The 17,292-nt window shown below is 37.9% G+C and overlaps 1 protein-coding gene across 1 annotated transcript; it reads right to left on the bottom strand.

Moving 5' to 3' along the window:
* Nucleotides 1–2,362: 2,362 nt before the first annotated feature.
* On the bottom strand, nt 2,363–17,268 carry rhogd (ras homolog gene family, member Gd). Its single transcript, XM_067456871.1, has 2 exons — nt 17,193–17,268; nt 2,363–5,853 (listed from the first exon to the last, which is right to left on the bottom strand). Exon 2 carries the CDS (start codon nt 5,826–5,828, stop codon nt 5,253–5,255), a length of 576 nt encoding a protein of 191 aa, XP_067312972.1. The 5' UTR covers nt 5,829–5,853; nt 17,193–17,268; the 3' UTR covers nt 2,363–5,252.
* Between the last annotated feature and the right edge of the window lie 24 nt (nt 17,269–17,292).

Genomic DNA, 17,292 nt, shown 5'->3' with positions numbered 1-17,292 from the left:
GTTCTAATGTTTGAAAGTTAATGTGTCTTATTCTTACCATATACCAATAAAATAAAAATCATTGCATGCACAATTTAACAATATGGTCACTGTGTGCAGGCTAATTCTTTTATTTGGTGGCACATTTATTTACGTTAAAACCCCTTTGCTCGCCAAAAAGTGCCAAATACATTTTTGCAACATTTGAAGTATTAATCCAGAATTTATGCGCTAAAGTTAAACAGAAAAAGATTGACACTTTGAGTCTAGTCCCAGACTAAAATGCATGTTTGAGGTTTTCTAATGCACGTTTATAAAAGCTACTTAAATTTCATAAATTATCTAAAACCTAACTCTATAAGCTAAGCCCTGTCTGTGAACACAGACAGAAAAAAAATAATTATTCTTACTGAAAATAGTTCAGTATAAAATAAAAATAGCTGGTCCAACAAGCTCTCTGTAGCCATGTTTTTAAATCTATGCTAAATTTACTTCAACAGATGTAGTTTTATATATATTTAATAGCTTTGTACATTAAGTATTTACTTTGTTTTATGTACAGCACTTTGGTCGACCCACATTAACATAATGTTTTTAAATGTGCTTTATAATTAAATACAAGAAAGAAAATACGAATATAAAGATTAGATAACATGGTCCATGTCCAGTAATGCTTCTCATAGTTGCCTAGTCTCCACTGGCTCAAGAGTTTACGCTTATGGAGACCTTCTTTGTTTATTAAAGAGACAATGGTATGAATTAAGTCTATAATGCACTGTTTTCAGTAGTGAGCCGGTATTTCATTCTGAAAGAGTTACAAGGCTTTAGTGCCATCTAGTGGAAAGCATGCCATTAAATACTTAAAACAAGTGCAGCATTTAAAAACTCCATTGTATGAGTACACAAATGTTTTACATTTAAATAAAAACAAAAGAAGAAGAATAACACAACAGTGGAAAGAAGCATTTAGGTTGCAAGCAACCACAAAGCAATGCGTCTGTCTCCGACCTGCCCCATGTTCTTGTGAAGTGAAGTGTGCATTTGAGTTGCTTGCAGCATGTGTTGATATCTGCCGGCTCTTTGATGTGGTCTGAGCACAGCAGCGGCAGAGGAAACCATCTTGAGTAAGAACATGTGCTGCATCTTGGCATGTCAGCAGTAACCTGCTCCAGAAGTCCAAAGCGTGTGGCTTCATGTTCAAACTTTATGATGCCAAGGACCCCCAAATATGATGAACCTTTTATGAGGGACCCCCTCCTAAAATCCATCTATTTTCATGAATGAAAAAACATTTGAACTGTTAGATTCATACACTGTAAAAAATTGTTTAGAATTTTTTTTACCTGGTTGCCTTAACATTTTGAGTTAATACAATGAAAATGTTTTGAGATTTGACAACCTTTATTAAAATATTAAAAGTTTTTGTAAGCATATTGAGTAATAGTGTGTTTTATTTCTGATGACGCAGTGAAACATGCCAAATAGAGCCATTTTCATGATTTATAAAAAATGTTGTGGTTCAGATACAATAATATTTTGAGTTTCTATTATTAAACAAATTTCCTTCATTGTATCAATTCAAATTTTCTATTTCAATAAACTCAAAATTTTAAGGCAACCAGGTTACTTACTTTTTTAAGTTAAACCAACAAAAACCAACTTTTTTTTACAGCGTAGTAAGTGTGACATTATAAATACAACATATCGTTTCCAAACTTAGATCGGATATACTTAATAATCAAAAATTATTTAGATACGCTCTGGGGTTCTTAACATACTGCGTTAAGAACGAGCAAGTGAGCAAGATAAAGGTGACAATAGTAAGAATAACTCACTAGAAAGATACAAAGCAAACATATACAATCACGGAAAGTACGGCAAGAAAGGTGAGAAACATTTAGAAATTGAACAGTTTGGTAGACTTTATCTATTTTTGCTTTGTTTGTATTATCAGGTGTACCGAAATACACCTGACTCACACCGCTCAAGTCAAAGAAAAAGGCAAGTCAATTGTACGTAAAACTGTACATTTTTAAGTCTCTTTTGAAAACTTACCTCTTCTCTCTAGCCTTTGATTAGCGTCTCTTAAGTGCCAGTATATAGTGACCCCTGGCTACTATTCCAATGGTCTTTTACATTATTTTAACTCCTGCAGTTATTGCCTTGTTGCCCATTTCATTTTTTACATATTATTATTTCTTCTTTGCCTTCCTTTGCTTATTGCACTTAGCACTTTGGTGTGGCTCAGCCATCTGTAAATGTGCTATAGAAATACATTTGACTTTGACATCTGATATTTTCTGAGGACCCCGGACCCCATTTTGAAAACCCCGGACCCAAAATACACCTGACTCACACCACTCAAATCAAAGAAAAAGGCAAGTCAATTGTACGTAAAAATTTATTTAGCATAATTTAAAATAATTTCACGGTTAGTTCATTTACACAAATTAATTTTGGTTACAAAAATGCAATTTTGACAAAATTGAGTTCCCAGTGTATAAATGTAGTACCACATACCATAGACACACAGACTTCTGCCTGCTTGCGACTGAGAGGAGGAAACCGGAAGCAGTTCACGGTCACAGTCGCTCGTCAGTCACACCTAATAGTGATCTCAAGGGTTACACTTCCCTTAAAACAACCCACGTCGAGTTCGGCAGCACTTGATTAAAAATCAAAACGAGGAATGATTAGATGAGATGCTCTCCTGGATTTAATGACAGTGGTGTTAACATGCACGAGTCCAGTTATTCCACGAGAAATCTTTGTATCCTAAGGCACTCTTTGGCCATGTTTGACAGACAAAAAAGAAAAAGCTAAATTGTACAAACGCAAGGCACTTTAAAAATCAGCTGGCTGTCTAGGTTTTTAAAGCGAGTCACAGGTCTGTAATTCAATGTCAGTTTTGCCGAATGCTTAACCACGGCTTCCAGTTATTAAAGCACATGCATTGCACAGGAGTAAAATATCACACATTACAACTCCATAATGCCTGCGTTGAGAGGTCACTAAACACTGCAAACCTGAAAGCTTTATGTGTGTGAGATGAGGATATTGAAATACAGTGGCTGTTGTTTGGTAACATGACACAACATTTGGCTTGAATGATCATAACAATAAAACACCTAACCCAAACAAACATTAATAATCATATGTATTCGTCATTCAGTTTTGAGTGCTTCTTTATGACCCTCGTTTTGGCGCAGGGTTTGAGCTCTGGACCCTGCGGTCTTTGGGTTTGAAAGACAAAACACTGCTTCTGTCACCAATACGACTAAAAACGAGCGACGGATGACTCTAGTGGAGCGTTAGACTGCGAGATAAGGCAGATCGAGGCGGCAGATAAGGCCGAATTACAGTAAAGGCATGCAGAGGAACCTGACTGAATCTCTTTTGAAGAAAACAAGTGCTGCCATCTTGACAACAGCACTAATATAACACTCGTTTAGCAGCGGGATGAAGCCCTTTAAAACAAGCACACAAGGCACACTTCTCAGGATCATCTCAAAAACACCACTGAGAAATTTCAGGGTCATATTTAACCCCAAAAAACACAAGTCAAAAAAGTTTTGGACCACTAAGATGCTTTGCATTTGTAAAATATAACTGGAAATGTACAGCATTTGTTGTACCATCTTTAAAATAAAGAAGAAAAAAAAAGACATCAGCCATTGTGTCCGGCCAGGAAGATATTCATTCTTGCATTACAGGACTTTTTAGTGCCTAAATATCTAATAAAAATCTCCTAATTTCTTTATGCAAAGTATAATAATTGTTTCTTTTGACTTTGAAGTAAACTATCCTAATTCAGCACATCCCAAATCCTTACTCTCCCCCAACCTGTCCAAATATTGCTTGTTTCATGACTGAACAGGTACAAATAAAACAAAAAAAACGATAATTTCCAAGGCACGTCAAAGATTTGGCCTCCCGCAAAGGGACTATAAGCGCCAAGGTCTGATGTGTCGACCTCATTATATTGCACATTTAATTGCAGGTCAAGTAAAGCGGCGATCCCGCTCCACACACTCCTGACGGACAACCGTCAATCTATCTGCTAACGCGTCTTTCATCGAGTGGACCAGGCAATAATAAACTGGTATTAATCATCAGAACAATGGGCAAGCAAGAGAAATGAGATGTGAACATGTCAGCGGATTCAAAAGAAAGCTCTTAAAGGGATAATCCACCCGAAAAAATGAAAATTCTGCCATTATTTACTCGCCCTCAAGTCGTTCCAAACCTGTTTGAGTTTCTTTCTTCTGCTGAACACTAAAACATATATTTGGAAGACCAAGCAAAGAGAACAACCATTCACTACCATAGTAGGGAAAAAATACTATGGTAGTGAATGGTTGCTCTATATCAGGGGATCCTGGAGGGCCACTGTCCTGCAGAGTTTAGCTCCAATCAAACACAGCTAATCACTGACTTACTATGGCCTATACCAGGGGTGTCCAAACTCAGTCCTGGAGGGCCAATGTCCTGCAGAGTTTAGCTCCAACTTGCCTCAACACACCAGCCTAGAAGTTTCTAGTATCCTTAGTAAGACCTTGATTAGGTGTGTTGAACTGGAGTTGAAGCTAAACTTTGCAGGAGAGTGGCCCTCCAGAATCAGGATGGACACCCCTGGCCTATTAAGACATTGATTAGCTGATTCAGGTGTGTTTGATTGGGGTTGGAGCTAAACTTTGCAGGACAGTGGCCTTCCAGGACCGAGTTTGGGGACCCCTGCTCTATATACTTTGTTAGAAACATTCTTCCAAATATCGTCCTTTGTGTTCAGCACATGAAAGAAACTCATACAGGTTTGAAGATATTTTGAAGAATGTTTGTAACCAAGCAGATAAAACAACCATTCACTAACATATTAGGGGGAAAAATACTATTACTTGGTTACAAACATTCTTCAAAATATCTTCAAACCTGTATGAGTTTCTTTCTTGTGCTGAACACAAAGGACAATATTTGGAAGAATGTTTCTAACAAAGCATATAAAACAACCATAGTAGGGGAAAAATACTTTGGTTGTGCTCTCTCTGCTTGGTTACAAACATTCTTCAAAATATCTTCTTTTGTGTTCAGCAGAAGAAACTCACACAGGTTTGGAGCAACTTGAGGGTGAGTAAATGACAGAATTTTCTTTGTTCGATGAACTATCCTTTTAAAGTGCAAGAAAAGAGGCCAAGATGAGAAGAGATGAATACAAACACTAGGATCGCCCCCTGCACAGCTTGTTTATGAGTTCATATCCGCGGGCGTCTGGAAGACTATAAGAGCACACACTTCTTGGTATTCTTTTTGGTAACGGGGTAGAGCACCGCACGGACGGCCTCCACGAAGACCTCCCGAACGCCCTCCTGGAGGAGCGCGGAGCACTCCATGTATTTGACTGCACCAATTTGCTTGGCCAGAGCGCCGCCCTGCTGGTTGGTAGTGGGAGCGAGCCCTTGCTCCTTCAGCTTCTTAACCGTTTCCGAATCCGTACGCAGATCCCTTTTGGTGCCCACCAGAAGAATAGGCACGCTGGGGCAGTGGTGAGACACCTCCGGGTGCCACTTGTGCCGGACGTTGGCGAACGACGAAGGGCTTCCGATGGAGAAGCAAATAATGAAGACGTTGGTTTGCGGGTAGGAGAGCGTGCGCAGTCGGTCGTACTCCTCCTGCCCCGCCGTGTCCCAAAGGTTGAGGCTGACCGTGCGGCCGTCCACGCTCATCTGGGCGCTGTAGTTGTCGAACACAGTGGGGATGTACTCCTCCGGAAAGGCATTTGTGGTGTAAGAAATGAGGAGGCACGTCTTGCCCACCGCCCCGTCACCCACCACAACACACTTAATGGTCTGCATTCTGCGTCCACACGGGCAGCTGCACCTGCAATCGAGACAAGGATGAGGCTTTAAGACAGAGGAGCACAACAAAAGCCCTGATATGTTCTGCACTGAACTAAATGTAAAGGTGTCTAGCAAACAGTGATGCCATACATAGTAACGCGTTACTCTAATCTGACTACTTTTTTCCAGTAACGAGTAATCTAACGCGTTACTATTTCCAAACCAGTAATCAGATTAAAGTTACTTATCCAAGTCACTGTGAGTTACTATTTTAGTCATTTTCCTTAGTAAAAACCGACAGCTTATCAAAATTCTCAGCCCGAGTCTGGCTGGAGCCCGTGTTTTTTGTTTTTTTTTTGTTTTTTTTTACATTGTTGCAGCCATTAAAATAGTTCATTTTTGTTTTTAATGTCAAAGTAGTTATTTTTCGTTTCGTTTCTTTATTAACCTAATTTAGAAAAATGTTCAGAGCAATTTTTTGTTTGTTAAATTAAACTTTATATAGGCAAGACAATTCAAGAGTTGGATTGAGAGACTAGGCTATTAAACATGCGGTTAACTCACTGGGTCGTCACATAAAAAAATTAAAACTTTAATTTAACAAACAAAAAATTGCTCTAAACATTTTTCTAAATTAACTTAATAAAGAAACGAAACGAAATATAACTACTTTGACATTAAAAACAAAGTAGGCTAGTTATTATACCACCACAAAGGCATTTTTGACGAGCTGAGGCAGGCTGATAGATTAGCCTACTGCTCGTAACGGCGCTCAAAAAAAAAACGAAACGGGCTAAACAATCTAAATAAATAAAAAAAGAACATGTAGGTTGTCTTATAGCCAACCTTGCACTTCAGCAAAATTAATATAAATCCGATCTTCAATTCCCGCGGTATATGCTCATTTAACGGAGTTCACATCAAAGTAAAAGATTCCAGCATTTTATTTAGCAGCTCATTTCAAATTCAAAGATCGCAATATGAGAGAGAGCGACCTAAGCACTGGTAAGGTCATTAGTCTCATTAATTTATACTGAAGATGATTGTGTTTTGTGTGACTTATTTTAAAGTTTCATTTACGGCCATATGCGTTGGCTTGCTTTACTCATTTGCAGCGATGTTGCAGTAGCACCGTCATATCTATCTGACTACAACATAACACGCTCTCATATGTTTATTTTTTAATTATTTGCCAGGAGTAAAATTTACACATGTGGTTTAAACAACCAGATACATTTACATTTGTCCGGTTTAGTTTGAAATGCTTTCATGCACCTTCTGAATTGGTTTGTTTGAGTGATCGGAATTAAATACGTCTCGAAAGACTCTCGGAAGGCCTTTGGGCCTACTCCTGGTCATTTCGCAATCAGATAGATACCTGGTCAAAGAAAACGAATGAAGGAACCAGTTGTAAAAAGGCCATAACTCTAGCAGCTGCACTGAAGAGACGGACTCTTTAACCCTGCGCGAGCCATATCTTGGCAGTGGTGCAAGCTATCATGGTCTCATGTTGTTTCCACCAGCACATCTCGTTGTTCATTTTAATTATTAAAATAAATATAAAACGAAGGAGAAGCCTAAAAAAAGGGCCGTAAAAAAGTCGGGGCCATCAGGCTCGGGCATAAATGCAATAAAGTGTGTTGCCAAAAACGGTTGTCATTTCTATTTTGAGGCGGCAGGGGTGTTGTCGGCAACTGCTGAATGTAACTAATAAAGTAACTTGTAATCTAACTTAGTTACTTTTAAAATCAAGTAATCTGTAAAGTAACTAAGTTACTTTTTAAAGGAGTACAGTAATCAGATTACTTTTTCAAAGTAACTGTGGCAACACTTCTAGCAAAATAGTTAGTAGGGATGCCACAATTCTCAAATATAATATTTAAACGTCCAACACGGTTCAATACACAATACGCGTTTTGCATTTAATTAATTATTTCTATTTATCTCCGTTTTAAATATTTCTCTCAGTTTATTTCGGCTCTGTTTGAGCGTGCCTGGGAGTCTACTCGCTGATATGAGCAAATTATCCAATCACTAAAGTTAGTGGGTGTTTAGCCACGCTTGAAATGCTGGTGTCAAAGAGTTATACTCACAACACTATAGTTATTCACAATCACAAAAGTTCATTATTTGCATGCGTTTTAAAGCCTTGCTGGTTGAACATTTCATTTGCGTGCTTATGCATGGTTAGACACGCACTAAAAGCCTGTCAAACGTGATTACTGGACTAAGTCTTAAGTTCATCTTCAGACACAGTTTAAGATATTTTAGTCCCAGAGCATATGCAGTCTGTGCACACTTTACTTTGCCAATGTCACGTGATCACGTGACATTGGCGATCCGAATCATTGATCGATTCACTGATTCACAACCGTTTGAATCTGTATTTGAGGAACACGGAAGAGAATTCAATGCTGAATAAAGTCGTAGTTTTTGTTATTTTTGGACCCAAATATATTTTCGATGCTTCAAGAGACTCTAATTAACCCACTGATGTCACATATGGACTACTGTGATGTAGGGCTGTGTATTGCCAAGACTCTGGCAATACAATACGTATCACGATACAGGGGTTACGATACAATATATTGCAATATATTGCGATATTGTAAGAGAGGCAATATATTGCGATATTTCTTTTTTGTGTGTTTTTGTTTTTTATCATTTAAAAGAATAAAGAACACAACCATAAGCCTAAAACACAAGACAAAGTATTTTATTTAATTAATACAGTATCATTTATATCACTAATCATATGCAATGTGCAATCTAAGTTGAGGGAAATGTAAAGTGACTGCAGGATTCTTTATGTGTATATGTTTTAAAGGTTCACAGTATAGCAGTGGCTATTTAACAACAGGAAGTGCAGTCCATTCCATGACTGAATGACTGTTTGTTTTATATTTAACACAGTAGACCCGATCACACAGAACGTGTTTTTGCAGCGAGAAGCCTTTTTTGAATGGATTTCGGTTGGCAGAGAGCGTTATGCGCGCTGCTTATGCGCCCTGGGCGCCTCGCGTTTTTGAAGGAGCGTTCCGAGCGCGTGAAGTTGAAAAAAAGTCAACTCTGAGCAGAAAAGCGTGCAACATCATCGCGCTTATGTTCTGTTGTCCAAACGAATGAATGAAGCGGCGGGCCTTCCGTTGTGTTGACCGTTACATTGATTTGACTGACAGTACAGGTGATTCGGGGGTTGCCTAGAAACATTAAAGCACATTCGAACCTGAAATACGCGTTCTGTGTGATCTGTAAAGCTGTTTTCTATATAGCGTGTATTGTATAAAGTGCTATTTCAAGTAACGTTACTGAACTGCAGAGCTGGTGCATCCATATCCACATCGGAATTATCTTTCGTTCTCCTGCCACCGCTGTCAGTTTTGGTGTGTGTTTATTTTGTTACTGAGAGGAAAGCGTGCAGGACATTCTATCGAAATGCTTCTCAGCATGATTCTTGTCGATTTCCTTAGTGGCTTCTTTTTAGTTGAAGCCAACATGAGTCCACACTTCAGCTCTGTATACTGCAAGAGCGGAATAATTCTATCGTCTTGAGAGCTGGGTTTGCTAATGTAAATACTAGTGATGCGCACTTTTACCTTGCGCTTCTCCGGCTCCGCGTCAGTTATGCGTTCTGAGATAACACTGCCATCTAGTGGTTGGGTGTTATACAGTCTGTGGTTCAAACCGAACACAAAGCCACGAATCTTGGATGTAAATAAATAAATATATAAATATCGATACAGCGTTTTTGAGAATCGATACAGTATCGCCAAACATAATATCGCGATATTCACGTGTATCGATATTTTCTTACACCCCTACTCTGATGATGTTTTTATTCCCTTTCTGGACATGGACAGTATAGTGTGCATACACTTGCATACGCTCTCGGACTAAATATAAAATATCTTAAACTGTGTGTGAAGATGAATGGAGGTCTTACGGGTGTGGAACGACATTAGGGCGAGGAGTTAATGACATCAGTTTCATTTTTGGGTGAACTAACCCTTTAAAGGGACAGTTCACCTCTAAAATTATGTAATTATTTACTCACTCTAATGTTGTTCCACACCAGTATTCATTTCTTCTGTTGAACACAGACAGTTGATGGTAGCATTGACTTCCATATTAATATTTAATTAGCCATTTAACCAGCAACATTCTTCAAAATATACGTTATGTCCAACAGAAGAAATAACTTTATTCAGTTTTAAAGCAACTTGAGTAATTGATGACAATTTTTGAGTGATCTATCCCTTTAAAGTGAATAAACAACAAAAGACAAAGAGAAAATCACTCACTTGACTAAATAAATAAATAAATGAATAAATGAATGAATACAGTAGATTTAAAAAGAATCAATGGATATTTTATATTGAAGACATTGTTGCGTTTTCATTTTACATTTATTCATTCAATTTCATACACTGTAAAAAAATAAGTTACCTGGTTGCCTTAAAATTTTGAGTTCATTGAAATAAAAAAAATTAGTTACTACAACAAACATTTTTGAGAATTGACAACCTTTATTGAAATATTATTAAAGGATTTTGTAAGCATATTGGGTAATTGTGTGCATTTTATTTGTGATGACGCAGCCAAATTTAGCTATTTTCATGATTTATCACATTGTTTATGTGATTCAGATACAATAATATTTTACTTCATTGTATCAACTCAAATTTTTAATTTGAACAAACTCAAAATTAACGCAACCAGGTAACTTACTTTCTTTTCTTTTTTTTTACAGTGTACTTAAATGCTGCTGTACTTTGAGCTGCCACTGTAAATAAAACTGAAACTGCAAACGAAAGTGGAACCAAACTGCACTGAGCTGCACAGTGTGGACCATTTATCAGAACAGGTTTACTCGCAGGCCGATCTCGATCGCGCCACACCATTACTACACACAGCACTGGGAGATCCAGTGAGAAAGCGCTTGAATTCACTGCAGAATTAACGACACTGATGCAAGATCTAGTGAAAAGCGTTCAAATAATAATAATAAAAAAAACATCTATAGTAATATTTTATACAGCACTTTTCTAGGCACTAGGGCTGTCAAAATGGCCGAAGAGCTAAATTCAAAATTCTTTCTTAAATATCAAAAATTGAATTATATTCGTATGCTAAAAGCAATTTATAATGTTAGAGGGAAAAGCTACTGTGTTGTCTCCTATGCCCACAAAAGGGCGCAACAACCAAATGTAAACCAAAGCAAGCATTCACTTTTTAAAGTGCATTAAAGGGATAGTTCACTTTAAAATGAATATCCTGTCATCCTTTACTCACCCTCAAGTTGTTTCAAACCTGTATGAATTTCTTTCTTCAGCTGAACATAAGGGAAGATATTCTGAAGAATGTCAGTAACCAAACTGGAGCCATTGACTTCCATAGTAGGAAAATAAATACTATGGAAGTCAATGGCTCCAGTTAACTGTCTGGTTACTGACATTCTTCAAAATATCTTCCCTTGTGTTCAGCTGAAGAAAGAAATTCATACAGGTTTGAAACAATTTGAGGATGAGTAAAAGATGACAGAATTTTTATTTTAAATATAATTTCATTAATGAGCATGTAAGGAAAATTAGGTAACAAAAGTGCATAAAACTGCAAGTGCATCAGTAAACTGAGAAAACAAGCTTCAAACAGACAACATAATGTGAACACAAAACAGCAAACTGGCATTCAGAAACAATCCATTTTTCCACTCACTAAACATCTGCATATTGTTCGTTAAAAATACCAAACGATCAACTTGACCCGCAGCGAGTGCTGGGCTGTTTTTAGCTGAAGTGTGGTCAAGTATGTCTTTGCTCAGCTGCGCAATATGTGGATTTATATATAAAGTTACCGCATGATTTTCGCAAATGAGAAGATTTTCGTCTGCGAGTAGAACATCTCTTTCATTTATATCCATCTCATACTCCAAAGCCCAGATTGCCACCTTCTGCACTGCTCTGACTGTATACGCCTTCGAACAGGTTGCTCCTCACCAGTCTTTTTTCCCTGCCTTTTTTCAAAATAACACTGTTTCACACATACTCCGTTTGTGTTTTTTTCCATACCCATGTTAATGGATTACAGCTTTCATACTGCATGCGGTCCGGCTATCTGTTCCAGGAGCGGTGTGTATATTTTTGCTGTGCTGGACGCGCTAAATTAAAGTGACAGAGCATTTAAATAAGCGTGTATTACAGAAAATCTAGTAATTTCACCACAGATGCATATAACTTGAATATAATTTATAATTCTTCTCTGTTTTAAAGTCACCACATGGCTTTTTTGCCACGGGTAAAGCAAGGAAAACGACACCATACCTGGCATTTAGCTAAATAAGGAGACATAATGGAGAGCACTCGTCCTAGCCTGGTTTTACCAGACTCTCATACATTTCATTTGTACATAGTCTGGTCACTCTCCATTGACAAGGGTTTATTTCCGCGAAGGCAGGCACCCTGTTGAGGTTTAAAACTATTGGATCTGCCCTGAGCCACTCTGGATCTGCTATAACCAATCGCTAACGTTTGGTCGTGACGTATGTCATGCGCCCTTCGCCTGTTTCACTCATGGAAACCCGACAAAATAAAAGTGCACATGTGCATGCCACCTCAGTAATAAAACTATAGGATAAAATCTAAAACTTGTGCATTCGGATTGTGATTTAATCACGCCACGGTGGAGAGGAGATTTCTGTGACCGGGAACGCGGCGCTCGCGTGGTCCGTAACATCATTGTATGCTGTAAATAAAATGTCATATGCTTGGTATGATAATAAATGCTGCTATAAATAACGGACCGATTCAAATGGTTAAGTGCTTTTATTTTAATTTGTTTGAGCAGTGATGAAATATATTGCTCTTCTAAATGCCAGCATTTTAAGGAAATACAAGTCTATAAATGCATCCTAATAACAGCAAAGCAACAGTATGGTGTTCTGCAGTGGTCAAAATGATTACAAACAGTGAACTTTGAAGTGATATATTGTTGAAAACTCAGAGATGTGGATTCGGACAGCTATTACATCCACACGACCTTGCGTTTGTTAAAAGCAGTCGGTAACTCGGCCGGTGATTTTTCCGCGGGTGGTGAGAGACGGACGGCATTAAAATAACTGACCAGTCACTGTAACTTAAATGATGGCAAAACTTTCTGACCCCACGAGAAACAGTTACCGTCCAAATAGCTTCAGCCGACTCCTTCATCACTAACGAAGCGATCTGGAAAATCAAACCTTTCCCGAATTTACCGTTGGAGGGCCACAACATCATGGCCACCAACAAACCCCAGCAAAGACTGTTATTGCTCCGGCTTTAACTTCTGGATATTCGGCAGCGGTGTCACAATGCAATGAATGGTTTAGTTTGCATCTTTCTCCGCCGCCATTACTGAACTACATCTCAAACTACTAGTGCTCGACATCAACGTCATCGTTCTCAGCCACTCCCTCTGTTCACTGATTGGACCGGTAAAAATTTGTACGGAGAAAACCTAAGACTACACAGCAGTCCCAGAGTTAGTACTGAAGGAAAATGAAAATTGAGCGGAAGTACGTAGGAGGGCAGAGCCAGGCTACACTCGTCCTTCCTTGGAGGTGGAAAAACAAAGTTCTTTATGACCTGCAGGATTTCTTGTAAAACATTTTTAAAAGAGATTTACTAAATAAAAGACAAGATTTTTTGTCTATTGTAATGTTTGTGATTTTAACATTGACTAACATGTTTAAATGTTTTGCCACTTGCGTTGCGTGAGCAACATAACATATAAACCTAAAGGCTATAAATATAACGTTATTGGAATAAAGCACAGCCGGGGATCAGTTACGCACTGCGAACGCGGCATATGTGAAAGCTCAACAGCGTGTGTGGCTCCTGCATTGCATACGCACCGCAACACACACCGCATACGCACTGCAGACGGAGTGTGTGTGAAACGGGCGTAACAACACAGCCATACCGCTGTAATGGATAGAAAAACACGTCAGTATCTGGCCTCTACTAAGAATTCAAATGCACAGTTTTTTTGTAAATTCGACAAATATTCAAAAGTCAAATATTTATTTGACAGCCCTACTAGGCACTCAAAACGCTTTACATACAGAAGGCAGGAATCTCCTCAAACCACCACCAATGTGAAGCATCACCTGGAAGATGCGACAGCAGCCATATTGCGCCAGAACGCTCACCACACACCAGCTGATTGGTGGAGAGGAGACAGAGAGATTAAGCCAATCAGGAGAGGGGGAGGATTAGGAGGCCAATGGGAAAATTTGGCCAGGATGACGGGGTTACACCCCTACTCTTTATCGAAGGACATCCTGGGATTTTTAATGACCACAGAGAGTCAGGACCTCGGTTTAACGTCTCATCCGAAAGACGGTGCTCTTTGACAGTATAGTGTCCCCATCACTATACTGTGGCGTTAGGACCCACACAGAGCACAGGGTGAGCGCCCCCTGCTGGCCTCACTAACACCTCTACCAGCAGCTACCTGGTTTTCCCAGTTGGTCTCCCATCCAGGTACTGACCAGGCTCAGCCCTGCTTAGCTTCAGTGGGAAACCAGTCTTGGGCTACAGGAATTTTGGGGTAAAATCATGCCTTATATATTGTATTGACAACTCATTAATTAAATATTTACTCTCTTATATTCTGCATAAGAGGACGTTTTTAAATAAACACTGACAAAAACTAAACAAGTTTTAGGGCTGGATGAGTTGATATACAGTCAAACCCAAATTTATTAATTTTCTCACATTATCATAGTTTAGAAAATGGTAATAAAATATGACAAGAACTCAGAGAGTGTGTTCATCTTGATAATGTCAGATAACTTTGATAGAACCAATCAGCCAATCAAATTAAGTACCCAATTATAATAATTTAGGTCAACCAATGACCAAGCAACGCTTCATTTTGTTCAGTCTGTGGTGTCAAAGGTCACATAACGAAATAAACTGCTCAGGTCAAAGTGTCTGAATCATTTTGGTCCCAAATTTGTATCATTGTTACTGGTTACTGTTACTGTATGAATAATATAATATATATATATATATATATATATATATATATATATATATATATATATATATATATATATATATATATATATATATATATATATAATATATTTTGCTACTTTACTAAATAAACTATAGTGTCCTGCACACACACTAGTAAAATATTATATCTGGTGTCTGAATAACTTTTGGTTTGATTGTAAGTGATCACCTGGATTTTGACCTACCTATATTGTCTACACTGTTGAAGGACCAGCAATACGTCCTCTGGTACCACTGTTTTGAAGAAACACATCTTCCATATTCAAGTTTTGGGAGTTTATAGTCCATCTAACGGACTTCAGGATAGGAGATGGACTAAAAATGAACTCCCAAAACTGGAATATGGAAGATTAATACTTCAAACAGCAGTACAAGAGGACATGTTTCTGGTCCTTCAACAGTCACTCTCAACATATCGGTCTATAAAGCCTATAAAACACAAACACTTCAGCTTGTGATACTTATTAAGGTGGGGTCATTTTTTAGTATTCTTTACCTAACTTTAGTCTCTAAGATCCTGACACTCTTCTGGAGACTTCAGGTATTCATGTCACTGGCGTTGCTCGAGGCGTTGCTTAACTTTTTAAGCACCAATGCAAATCAGATCACCTATGCAAATACCTTAGCATAGATGCTGGCCAATTGTGGAAATTCTGGAAAAGTAATGTGATTGGCTGTTGTCACTATGACAGTCGCGTCAGCACCAGCTTCAGACACGCCCTCCGCAAAAGGACAAACTTGGTATCAGCAATAAATATCATAAAAACATTGAGCAAACTGATAGCGAGTTTCTGACAGCTGGCCTTGTGTTGTCTTTCAGTCATTTGGACCCAGAGAGGAACAAAAAAATGCTTCTAAAATCTCGTTATGCTTTATTATTTTGATATACTGGATTCATTCTATTTATCAGCTTGTTTTCTTTCAATAAGGACATGTTTTAAAACATTTTTTTGGTTGTGACAGTTTCACCTAATAAAAAAACGAGGTCCAACCTATGATCCATCAGATCCAAAAAGAAATACCAAACCTGTCCTACTGGAAAGACAACAAAAGATTGAAAACAATATTTGGTAATAACAGCCGATTTGGATGCAAAGGCTCAAAATCAGGTAAAGGATTTTTCAGTACACCACATGGATTATTATTAGTAGGCATATCCATTTCTTATTATGTTACAGTATGAAGTAACAGTGGTATTACCTGGCAGAAACAAGAGGAACATTTTTCTAAGAGCTACGTAATTCAGTTTCAGTTCAGTTTTTTGTGAATGTATTCATGCTTTATCATAAAGAATTGATTCAATTCTTTATGATAAAGGATTTTAAATTGAGAAAATCAAACAGACCTTGTTAAACTCGATCAAAACAAACACTGTTAAGACTAAGATCCCCACTGGTATCATGGTTTCAAACTGATCCTAAAGCATCTTGATTGAATCAAAATACATCTTTAGGACTCATTCCAAATTATGTATCCAATAGAAACCACATTCCATTCCTTTCAGGATTTTGGCAAGGGCCAGGAAATCAGAAATCTGCTAACTTTATTAACTTATTTTAAACTCTTAGGTAAAGGCAAGCGGCATCATCTGTCTAGACCTGACAGACTGTTATTGCGGAAGCGGCTAATGCTAACCGTTAGAATGGCCATCGAAAAGTTAATAAGTCCGTTAAAAAGTCTTCTACTCATATTCAAGTTTGTTTAACTAATACACCAGTACATGTTGTTAACAATATGTTAATACTAGAGAAGTAAACACACGGTGAAAACTGTTTCTGTGACATTGCTTAGCAATTAGCAGTGACTGTCTCAACACATCCACACTTCACACGACGATCAACTAAAACTATCCCAGCGCTATTATATTAACTTATTTGTAATGAAGATTAGTTTAATGTACATTACGGTTCTTAAAATAAGGATAATAATCTAATCTTAAAAAAAAAAAAAAAAAAAAAAAAGAGAAGATATTAGTTATAATGATATATTGATTATGATTTAATTTGTTTTATGCACGGATGCTTTAACAATATATGTAAAACAATCACGCCACGAAAGCACTTGTCAATAATAATATAATTATAACAATAATAATAATAAAGTAGGTTGTTGTCGTTTTGACGCGTATGACTAACTTACATTATAAGATTTGACATGGGAGTTCCTGCGCGCGCCCAATGACAACAAGTATTTCCTGTATTTCTCTCACATCTATAAAATATGTTTTACACAGCAACTAAACGCCAGAACACAACAGAGTCTTCATATAAGCCCTAACATGATAATAAAACTTATGAAATGACTTTAAAGAAGTTCTCACCGCCTCAGAAATCCTCGCGCGCCTCTCCGACTAGCGTTCAAAAGCTCCTGAGCTCGCACACTGTGATCTACCAAAGCTAAAGTAAACCAAATGTCATAAT

This window comes from Pseudorasbora parva, chromosome 11 (genome assembly GCF_024679245.1).
Source record: "Pseudorasbora parva isolate DD20220531a chromosome 11, ASM2467924v1, whole genome shotgun sequence".
Lineage (NCBI taxonomy): Eukaryota > Metazoa > Chordata > Actinopteri > Cypriniformes > Gobionidae > Pseudorasbora > Pseudorasbora parva.
Note: the sequence above shows the minus strand (reverse complement) of the source record. Positions and strands in the feature narration are given on the sequence as shown.

Coding starts and splice junctions, on each gene's coding strand:
- rhogd (XM_067456871.1), bottom strand. CDS start 5,828: ATGCAGACCATTAAGTGTGTTGTGGTGGGTGACGGGGCGGTGGGCAAG.